The sequence below is a fragment of the Oncorhynchus tshawytscha genome, linkage group LG14 (assembly GCF_018296145.1).
Source record: "Oncorhynchus tshawytscha isolate Ot180627B linkage group LG14, Otsh_v2.0, whole genome shotgun sequence".
NCBI lineage: Eukaryota > Metazoa > Chordata > Actinopteri > Salmoniformes > Salmonidae > Oncorhynchus > Oncorhynchus tshawytscha.
Window position 1 is genome coordinate 58,595,136 of NC_056442.1, and position 11,019 is coordinate 58,606,154.

The following is an 11,019-nucleotide window of genomic DNA, read 5'->3' on the forward strand; positions in this document are numbered from 1 at the left end:
ACACACTAATCCCCACCCTACAGATGAATTGTAATATCCCCCTGTGTGTCTGTGTTGTATTTCATAATATAATTCCGTGTATCTTCCTGTGGCCCCAGGACTCGTCCAGCGATGAAGATTTCAGTGATACGGACAGTGACAGTAACTTCCCCCTGATGATTCCTCAGGATTACCTGGGTATTGCCTTCTTCTCCATGCTCTGTTGTTTCTGGCCTCTAGGCATCGCTGCCTTCTACCTGTCTCAGAAGGTACAGTACTAACTTCACTGTGTACTAGTATATCTATGTTAGTACATTATACAGTACATTATACTCCACTATACTGCCCTATCAAGCAAAAAGGCAGTAACTGCTCATAGTGTTGAACTGACAAAAATGGCATAGATGTTGGATCATTGCTGAGGGGACTTGTTTCCATTCAGACACAAGAGCATTAGTGAGATTGGGGTACTGATGTAGGGTGATTAGGCCTGGCTCGCAGGCGACGTTCCAATACATCCCAATGGTGTTCGATGTGGTTGAGGTCAGGGCTCTGTGCTGGCCAGTCAAGTTCTTCCATGCCAATCTCAACAAAACATTTCTGTATGGACCTCGCTTTGTGCCAGGGGGACATTGTCATGCTGAAACAGGAAAGGGCCTTCCCCAACCTGTTGGCATAAAGTTGGAAGCACAGAATAGTCTAGAATGTCTTGTATGCTGTAGCGTTTAGATTTCCCTTCACTGGAACTAAGGGGCCCGAACCATGAAAAACAGCCCCAGACCATTATTCCTCCTCCACCAAACTTTACAGTTGGCACTGTGCATTCAGGCAGTTAGCGTTCTCCTGGCATCCGCCAAAATCAGATTTGTCTGAGGCACAGATACAGACTCTCTCACGTAAATCTCTCCACACAAAAACCCTGATGGTTATTAAAAAATCAAATCAAATCAAATTTTATTTGTCACATACACATGGTTAGCAGATGTTAATGCGAGTGTAGCGAAATGCTTGTGCTTCTAGTTCCGACAATGCAGTAATAACGAGCAAGTAATCTAACTAACAATTCCAAAAAAACTACTGTCTTATACACAGTGTAAGGGGATAAAGAATATGTACATAAGGATATATGAATGAGTGATGGTACAGAGCAGCATAGGCAAGATACAGTAGATGATATCGAGTACAGTATATACATATGAGATAAGTATGTAAACCAAGTGGCATAGTTAAAGTGGCTAGTGATACATGTATTACATAAGGATTCAGTCGATGATATAGAGTACAGTATCAACGTATGCATATGAGATGAACAATGTAGGGTAAGTAACATTATATAAGGTAGCATTGTTTAAAGTGGCTAGTGATATATTTACATCATTTCCCATCAATTCCCATGATTAAAGTGGCTGGAGTAGAGTCAGTGTCATTGACAGTGTGTTGGCAGTAGCCACTCAATGTTAGTGGTGGCTGTTTAACAGTCTGATGGCCTTGAGATAGAAGCTGTTTTTCAGTCTCTCGGTCCCAGCTTTGATGCACCTGTACTGACCTCGCCTTCTGGATGACAGCGGGGTGAACAGGCAGTGGCTCGGGTGGTTGATGTCCTTGATGATCTTTATGGCCTTCCTGTAGCATCGGGTGGTGTAGGTGTCCTGGAGGGCAGGTAGTTTGCCCCGGTGATGCGTTGTGCAGACCTCACTACCCTCTGGAGAGCCTTACGGTTGAGGGCGGTGCAGTTGCCATACCAGGCGGTGATACAGCCCGCCAGGATGCTCTCGATTGTGCATCTGTAGAAGTTTGTGAGTGCTTTTGGTGACAAGCCGAATTTCTTCAGCCTCCTGAGGTTGAAGAGGCGCTGCTGCGCCTTCCTCACAATGCTGTCTGTGTGAGTGGACCAATTCAGTTTGTCTGTGATGTGTATGCCGAGGAACTTAAAACTTGCTACCCTCTCCACTACTGTTCCATCGATGTGGATGGGGGTGTTCCCTCTGCTGTTTCCTGAAGTCCACAATCATCTCCTTAGTTTTGTTGACGTTGAGTGTGAGGTTATTTTCCTGACACCACACTCCGAGGGCCCTCACCTCCTCCCTGTAGGCCGTCTCGTTGTTGTTGGTAATCAAGCCTACCACTGTTGTGTCGTCCACAAACTTGATGATTGAGTTGGAGGCGTGCATGGCCACGCAGTCGTGGGTGAACAGGGAGTACAGGAGAGGGCTCAGAACGCACCCTTGTGGGGCCCCAGTGTTGAGGATCAGCGGGGAGGAGATGTTGTTGCCTACCCTCACCACCTGGGGGCGGCCCGTCAGGAAGTCCAGTACCCAGTTGCACAGGGCGGGGTCGAGACCCAGGGTCTCGAGCTTGATGACGAGCTTGGAGGGTACTATGGTGTTGAATGCCGAGCTGTAGTCGATGAACAGCATTCTCACATAGGTATTCCTCTTGTCCAGATGGGTTAGGGCAGTGTGCAGTGTGGTTGAGATTGCATCGTCTGTGGACCTATTTGGGCGGTAAGCAAATTGGAGTGGGTCAAGGGTGTCAGGTAGGGTGGAGGTGATATGGTCCTTGACTAGTCTCTCAAAGCACTTCATGATGACGGATGTGAGTGCTACGGGCGGTAGTCGTTTAGCTCAGTTACCTTAGCTTTCTTGGGAACAGGAACAATGGTGGCCCTCTTGAAGCATGTGGGAACAGCAGACTGGTATAGGGATTGATTGAATATGTCCGTAAACACACCGGCCAGCTGGTCTGCGCATGCTCTGAGGGCGCGGCTGGGGATGCCGTCTGGGCCTGCAGCCTTGCGAGGGTTAACACGTTTAAATGTCTTACTCACTTCGGCTGCAGTGAAGGAGAGTCCGCATGTTTCCGTTGCAGGCCGTGTCAGTGGCACTGTATTGTCCTCAAAGCGGGCAAAAAGTTATTTAGTCTGCCTGGGAGCAAGACATCCTGGTCCGTGACTGGGCTGGGTTTCTTCCTGTAGTCCGTGATTGACTGTAGACCCTGCCACATGCCTCTTGTGTCTGAGCCGTTGAATTGAGATTCTACTTTGTCTCTGTACTGGCGCTTAGCTTGTTTGATAGCCTTGCGGAGGGAATAGCTGCACTGTTTGTATTCAGTCATGTTACCAGACACCTTGCTCTGATTAAAAGCAGTGGTTCGTGCCTTCAGTTTCACACGAATGCTGCCATCAATCCAAGGTTTCTGGTTAGGGAATGTTTTAATCGTTGCTATGGGAACGACATCTTCAACGCACGTTCTAATGAACTCGCACACCGTATCAGCGTATTCGTCAATGTTGTTGTCTGACGCAATACGAAACATCTCCCAGTCCACGTGATGGAAGCAGTCTTGGAGTGTGGAGTCAGCTTGGTCGGACCAGCGTTGGACAGACCTCAGCGTGGGAGCTTCTTGTTTTAGTTTCTGTCTGTAGGCAGGGATCAACAAAATGGAGTCGTGGTCAGCTTTTCCGAAAGGGGGGCGGGGCAGGGCCTTATATGCGTCGCGGAAGTTTGAGTAACAATGATCCAGGGTCTTTCCACCCCTGGTTGCGCAATCGATATGCTGATAAAATTTAGGTAGATAGTCCGTGTCACTGAAGGACACTAGAACATTCTGTGTGTTTTACTGTGAGCATTCTCTCTCTCTCTCCTCTAGTGTCACGCAGAGTTTAGGAAAAAGGCTGTTACATCTGCGAATACTGCATTCTGAAGCAGAGTAGAGGACATTACCATCCAGTCACTCAGAGACAGTGTTCAGAGTAGAGGACATTACCATCAAGTCACCCAGAGACAATGTTCAGAGTAGAGGACATTACCATCCAGTCACCCAGAGACAATGTTCAGACAGAGTAGAAGACATTACCATCCAGTCACCCAGAGACAATGTTCAGACAGAGTAGAAGACATTACCATCCAGTCACCCAGAGACAATGTTCAGAGTAGAGGACATTACCATCCAGTCACCCAGAGACAGTGTTCAGAGTAGAGGACATTACCATCCAGTCACCCAGAGACAATGTTCAGACAGACAGTGTTAGAAGACATTACCATCCAGTCACCCAGAGACAATGTTCAGACAGAGTAGAGACATTACCATCCAGTCACCCAGAGACAGTGTTCAGACAGAGTAGAAGACATTACCATCCAGTCACCCAGAGACAATGTTCAGACAGACAGTGTTAGAAGACATTACCATCCAGTCACCCAGAGACAATGTTCAGACAGAGTAGAAGACATTACCATCCAGTCACCCAGAGACAATGTTCAGAGTAGAGGACATTACCATCCAGTCACCCAGAGACAATGTTCAGACAGAGTAGAGGACATTACCATCCAATCACCCAGGTACAATGTTCAGAGTAGAGGACATTACCATCAGGTCACCCAGAGACAGTGTTCAGAGTAGAGGACATTACCATCCAGTCACCCAGAGACAATGTTCAGACAGAGTAGAGGACATTACCATCCAGTCACCCAGAGACAGTGTTCAGAGTAGAGGACATTACCATCCAGTCACCCAGAGACAATGTTCAGACAGAGTAGAAGACATTACCATCCAGTCACTCAGAGACAATGTTCAGAGTAGAGGACATTACCATCCAGTCACCCAGAGACAATGTTCAGAGTAGAGGACATTACCATCCAGTCACCCAGAGACAATGTTCAGACAGAGTAGAGGACATTACCATCCAGTCACCCAGAGACAGTGTTCAGAGTAGAGGACATTACCATCAGGTCACCCAGAGACAGTGTTCAGAGTAGAGGACATTACCATCCAGTCACCCTGAGTTCAGGCAGTTTTAACTAACCAATGAGCAGGGTGTTACACCCCACCTTGGCTTGGGCCTTTAACTTTGAAGTGTTATTCACCATTAACGTGTGTGTGTGTGTGTGTGTGTGTTAGAGCTAACCAGCAGCGAGGCTCAGGCAGTGCACCGATCAATGGCCTTCATTAGGCTTTCATTACACTCATAACAAGCAGCACATGGATTTCCAATAGTGTTGAGAGCATACCTGGAATGGAGGACCCCGGGAAGGGCTCTGGATGGGGAGGAGGGGGGCTCTGATGGGGGGAGGGAGGAGGAGGGGGGGAAGGGCTCTGGATGGGGGAGGAGGGGGCTCTGGATGGGGGAGGGGGGGGGGGGGGGGGCTCTGGATGGGGGAGGAGGCTCTGGAGGGGGGAAGGGCTCTGGATGGGGGAGGAGGGGGGAAGGGCTCTGGATGGGGGGGGGAGGGGGGCTCTGGATGGGGGGAGGAGGGGGGCTCTGGATGGGGGAGGAGGAGGGGGGGGAAGGGCTCTGGATGGGGGGAGGAGGGAGGAGGAGGGAGGGGGCTCTGGATGGGGGGGGAGGGGGAGGGGGAGGAGGAGGGGGAAGGGCTCTGGATGGGGAGGAGGGAGGAGGGAGGAGGAGGGGGAAGGGCTCTGGATGGGGGGGAGGAGGGAGGAGGAGGGAGGGGGCTCTGGATGGGGGAGGAGGGAGGAGGAGGGGGGGAAGGGCTCTGGATGGGGGGAGGAGGGAGGAGGGGGCTCTGGATGGGGGGAGGGGGGAGGAGGAGGAGGGGGGGGGGCTCTGGATGGGGGGGAGGAGGGAGGAGGAGGGGAGGGGGAAGGGCTCTGGATGGGGGAGGAGGGAGGAGGAGGAGGGGGCTCTGGATGGGGGAGGGGGGAGGAGGGAGGAGGAGGAGGGGAAGGGCTCTGGATGGGGGGGAGGAGGAGGAGGGGGGCTCTGGATGGGGGAGGAGGGAGGAGGAGGGGGGGGGCTCTGGATGGGGGGGGAGGAGGAGGGGGGGGCTCTGGAGGAGGAGAGGAAGGGCTCTGGATGGGGGAGGAAGGAGGAGGAGGAGGGGGGGCTCTGGATGGGGAGGAGGGAGGAGGAGGAAGGGCTCTGGATGGAGGAGGAGGGGGGCTCTGATGGGGAGGAGGGAGGAGGGGGAGGGGGCTCTGGATGGGGGATGAGGGAGGAAGAGGAGGGGGGCTCTGGATGGAGGGATGAGCAAGGAGGAGGAGGGTGGGCTCTGGATGGGGTGGGAGGGAGGAGGAGGAGGGGGGCTCTGGATGGAGGGGTGAGGGAGGAAGGGGAGGGGGGATGATGGGGGGAGGTGGAGGGGGAAGGGCTCTGGATGGGGGGGGGGATGGGGAGGAGGGAGGAGGGGGGGGGCTCTGGATGGGGAGGAGGGAGGGGGAGGATGGAGGGGAAGGGCTCTGGAGGGTGGGGGAGGAGGGAGGGAGGAGGAGGAGGGGGGGCTCTGGATGGGGAGGAGGAAGGGGAGGGGGAGGAGGAGGGGGCTCTGGATGGGGGAGGAGGGAGGAGGAGGAGGGGGCTCTGGATGGGGGAGGAAGGAGGAGGAGGAGGAGGGAGGGGGCGCTCTGGATGGGGGAGGAGGGAGGAGGAGGAAGGGCTCTGGATGGAGGAGGAGGAGGGGGCTCTGTATGGGGAGGAGGGAGGAGGGGGGGATGGGGGGCTCTGGATGGGGAGGAGGGAGGAGGGGGAGGGGGGCTCTGGATGGAGGGAGGGGGCTCTGGATGGAGGGATGGAGGGTGGGCTCTGGATGGGGTGGGAGGGAGGAGGAGGAGGGGGGCTCTGGATGGAGGGGTGAGGGAGGAAGGGGAGGGGGATGAGGGAGGTGGTGGGGATCTGGATGGAGGGATGAGGGAGGAGGGGGCTCTGGATGGGGAATGAGGGAGGAGGGGAGTTTCTGGATGGAGGGATGAGGAGGAGGGGGGCTCTGGATGGAGGGATGGGGGGGGGATGATGGGGGAGGAGGAGCAGGGGGCTCTGGATGGGGGATGAGGGAGGAGGAGGAGGGGGCTCTGGATGGGGAGGAGGGAGGAGGAGGGGGGAAGGGCTCTGGATGGGGGGGGGGAGGAGGGAGGAGGAGGGGGCTCTGGATGGGGGAGGAGGAGGAGGAGGGGGAAGGACTCTGGATGGGGAGGAGGGAGGAGGAGGATGGGGGAGGAGGGGGGAAGGGCTCTGGATGGGGGGGAGGAGGAGGAGGGGGCTCTGGATGGGGGGGAGGAGGGAGGAGGAGGAGGGGGGCTCTGGATGGGGAGGAGGGAGGAGGAGGGGGGTCTCTGGATGGGGAGGAGGGGAGGGAGGAGGGGGGGCTCTGGATGGGGGGGAGGGAGGGAGGAGGCTCTGGATGGAGGGAGGGGGAGGAGGAGGGGGGGCTCTGGATGGGGGGGAGGAGGACGGGGGGCTCTGGATGGAGGAGGAGGAGGCTCTGGATGGAGGGATGAGAGAGGAGGAGGAGGAGGGGGGCTCTGGAAAGAGGGATGGGGAGGAGGAGGAGGACGGGGGCTCTGGATGGAGGGATGGGGGAGGAGGAGGGGGGCTCTGGATGGGGGAGGAGGAGGACGGGGGGCTCTGGATGGAGGAGGAGGAGGCTCTGGATGGGGAATGAGGGAGGAGGGGAGTTTCTGGATGGAGGGATGAGGAGGAGGGGGGGCTCTGGATGGAGGGATGGGGGATGGGGAGGAGGAGCAGGGGGCTCTGGATGGGGGATGAGGGAGGAGGAGGAGGGGGGCTCTGGATGGAGGGATGAGGGAGGAGAAGGAGGTGGGCTCTGGATGGAGGGATGAGAGAGGAGGAGGAGGCGGGGCTCTGGAAAGAGGGATGGGGGAGGAGGAGGACGGGGGGCTCTGGATGGAGGAGGAGGAGGCTCTGGATGGAGGGATGGGGAGGAGGAGGGGGGCTCTGGATGGGGGGGAGGAGGACGGGGGGCTCTGGATGGAGGAGGAGGAGGCTCTGGATGGAGGGATGAGAGAGGAGGAGGAGGCGGGGCTCTGGAAAGAGGGATGGGGGAGGAGGAGGACGGGGGGCTCTGGATGGAGGAGGAGGAGGCTCTGGATGGAGGGATGGGGGAGGAGGAGGGGGCTCTGGATGGGGGGGAGGAGGACGGGGGGCTCTGGATGGAGGAGGAGGAGGCTCTGGATGGAGGGATGGGGGAGGAGGAGGAGGGGGCTCTGGATGGGGATGAGGAGGGGCTCTGGATGGAGGGATGGGGGAGGAGGAGGAGGGGGGGCTCTGGATGGAGGAGGAGGGGAAGGGGAAGAGAAGAAACAGAATGTGATGAATGAGCGATAAGCAGTGGGAGTGTCAGAGAAAAGAGATGAATTCAGCGAACAGTCATCCTCCGTCCTGTTATCAGTGTCAGCTTATGTTGGTTCATTACAGGATAGGACAAAATAAATGACCAAATATTATACATTTTTACATTTTGTAATTGTATAACAGTATGATTGAAAATTGAAAGACTGGAGGCAGGGAAAGAGGACAGAGAGACAGAGAGACAGACAGACAGAGAGACAGACAGACAGAGACACATTACTTGACACATTGGAAAGAATTAATAAAAAAACTGAGCAAACTAGAATGCTATTTGACCCTAAACAGAGAGCACACAGCGGCAGAATACCAGACCACTGTGACTGACCCAAAATTAAAGAAAGCTTTGCCTATGTACAGCCTCAGTGAGCATAGCCTTGCTATTGAGAAAGGCCGCCGTAGGCAGACATGGCTCTCAAGAGAAGACAGGCTATGTGCTCACTGCCCACAAAATGAGGTGGAAACTGAGCTGCACTTCCTAACCTCCTGCCCAATGTATGACCATATTAGAGAGACATATTTCCCTCAGATTACACAGATCCACAAAGAATTCGACAACAAATCCAATTTTGATAAACTCCCATATCTACTGGGTGAAATTCCACAGTGTGCCATCACAGCAGCAAGATTTGTGACCTGTTGCCACGAGAAAAGGGCAACCAGTGAAGAACAAACACCATTGTAAATACAACCCATATTTATGCTTATTTATTTTATCTTGTGTCCTTTAACCATTTGTACATTGTTAAAACACTGTATATATATATATAATATGACATTTGTAATGTCTTTATTGTTTTGAAACTTCTGTATGTGTAATGTTTACTGTTCATTTTTATTGTTTATTTCACTTTATACATTCACTTTATATATTATCTACCTCACTTGCTTTGGCAATGTTAACACGTTTCCCATGCCAATAAAGCCCTTGAATTGAATTGAGACAGACAGACAGACAGAGGGAGAGAGAGACAGACAGACAGAGGAGACAGACAGACAGACAGACAGACAGAGGGAGAGAGAGACAGAGAGGGAGAGAGAGACAGAGAGGAGAGAGACAGACAGACAGACAGAAGGAGGGAGAGCAAGAGGACAGAGAAAGTGGACAGTAAAAGGACAGACAGACAGGGATACTGTACATGTTTTTCTCTTTTCTATTCTGACCATCTCTCTGTTCTCTGTCCCACTCTTCTCTCTGTGTTTTCAGACCAACAAGGCATCGGCTCAGGGGGACATCCAGGGAGCGAGCACAGCGTCCCGCCAAGCCCTGTGGCTCTCTGTCCTCTCCATGGTGTTTGGGATCATCACGTACATCTGTGCTATCGCTGCTCTCATCTCCTATCTGTCTGGGAACCCACCGTAATCCCTGGCTGGAGACACACACACACAGTATACACACAGAATATACACACACACACACACAAATAGTATACACACAGTATATACACACACACACACACAGTATACACACACACACACACACAAATAGTATACACACAGTATATACACACACACACACAAATAGTATACACACAGTATATACACACAATATATACACACACACACAGTATACACACAGAATATACACACACAAATAGTATACACACACACACACAAATAGTATACACACACACACACAAATAGTATACACACACACAAACAAATAGAACACACACAGTATATACACATAAGTACAAACACCCACACACACAGTATATACATACTTTTATACAAGAGTGGCTCAAATCCTTGACGCTGATTGGTTAAAAGCGCAATCCAGCCGGTGTTTATTCCACAAGTTACCACCGGCTAAATCTTTGATATTAAAATGTCTATTTACTCTGTTCCATCTGACTGCGCAATTCACTGTCTCAGCAGCCCAGCCAGGCAATTTATAAACTTGATCTCATATATAAAATGCATTTAAACTCAGTGTTTTCACAATTCCTGACATTTAATCCTAGTAAAAATTCCCTGTCTCAGGTCAGTTAGGGTCACCACTTTATTTTAAGAACGTGAAATGTCAGAATAATAGTAGAGAGAATTCTTTATTTCAGCTTTTATTTCTTTCATCACATTCCCAGTGGGTCAGAAGTTTACATACACTCAATTAGTATTTGGTAGCATTGCCTTTAAATTGTTTAACTTGGGTCAAACTTTTCGGGTAGCCTTCCACAAGCTTCCCACAATACGTTGGGTGAATTTTGTCCCATTCCTCCTGACAGAGCTGGTGTAACAGAGTCAGGTTTGTTGGCCTCCTTGCTCGCACATGCTTTTTCAGTTCTGCCCACAAATGTTCTATAGGATTGAGGTCAGGGCTTTGCAATGGCAACTCCAATACCTTGACTTTGTTGTCCTTAAGCCATTTTGCCACAACTTTGGAAGTATGCTTGAGGTCATTGTCCATTTGGAAGACCCATTTGCGACCAAGCTTTAACTGATGTCTTGAGACGTTGCTTCAATATCCACATCATTTTCCTGCCTCATGATGCCATCTATTTTGTGAAGTGCACCAGTCCCTTCTGCAGCAAAGCACCCCCACAACATGATGCTGCCACCCCTGTGCTTCACGGTTGGGATGGTGTTCTTCGGCTTGCAAGCCTCCCCCTTTTTCTTCCAAACATAACGATGGCCATTATGGCCAAACAGTTCTATTTTTGTTTCATCAGACCAGAGGACATTTCTCCAAAAAATATGGTATTTGTCCCCATGTGCAGTTGCAAACCGTAGTCTGGCTTTTTTTTTTTTTGTCGTTTTACTGTGGATATAGATACTTTTGTACCTGTTTCCTCCAGCATCTTCACAAGGTCCTTTGCTGTTGTTCTGGGATTGAATTGCACTTTTCGCACCAAAGTACGTTCATCTCTAGGAGACAGAACGCGTCTCCTTCATGAGAGGTATGGAGGCTGCGTGGTCCCATGGTGTTTATACTTGCGTAATAT

The 11,019-nt window shown here is 52.0% G+C and overlaps 1 protein-coding gene across 1 annotated transcript in view; it reads left to right on the forward strand.

Moving 5' to 3' along the window:
* The window catches only part of tmem91 (transmembrane protein 91), a 19,779-nt gene extending 10,211 nt beyond the window's left edge, over positions 1 to 9,568 (forward strand). The window contains exons 2-3 of the mRNA XM_042296628.1: positions 99 to 248; positions 9,285 to 9,568. Of these exons, the coding sequence (XP_042152562.1) occupies positions 99 to 248; positions 9,285 to 9,440 (306 nt within the window). The 3' untranslated portion in view covers positions 9,441 to 9,568. The remainder of the gene's footprint in view (positions 1 to 98; positions 249 to 9,284) is intronic.
* The last annotated feature ends 1,451 nt before the right edge of the window (positions 9,569 to 11,019 follow it).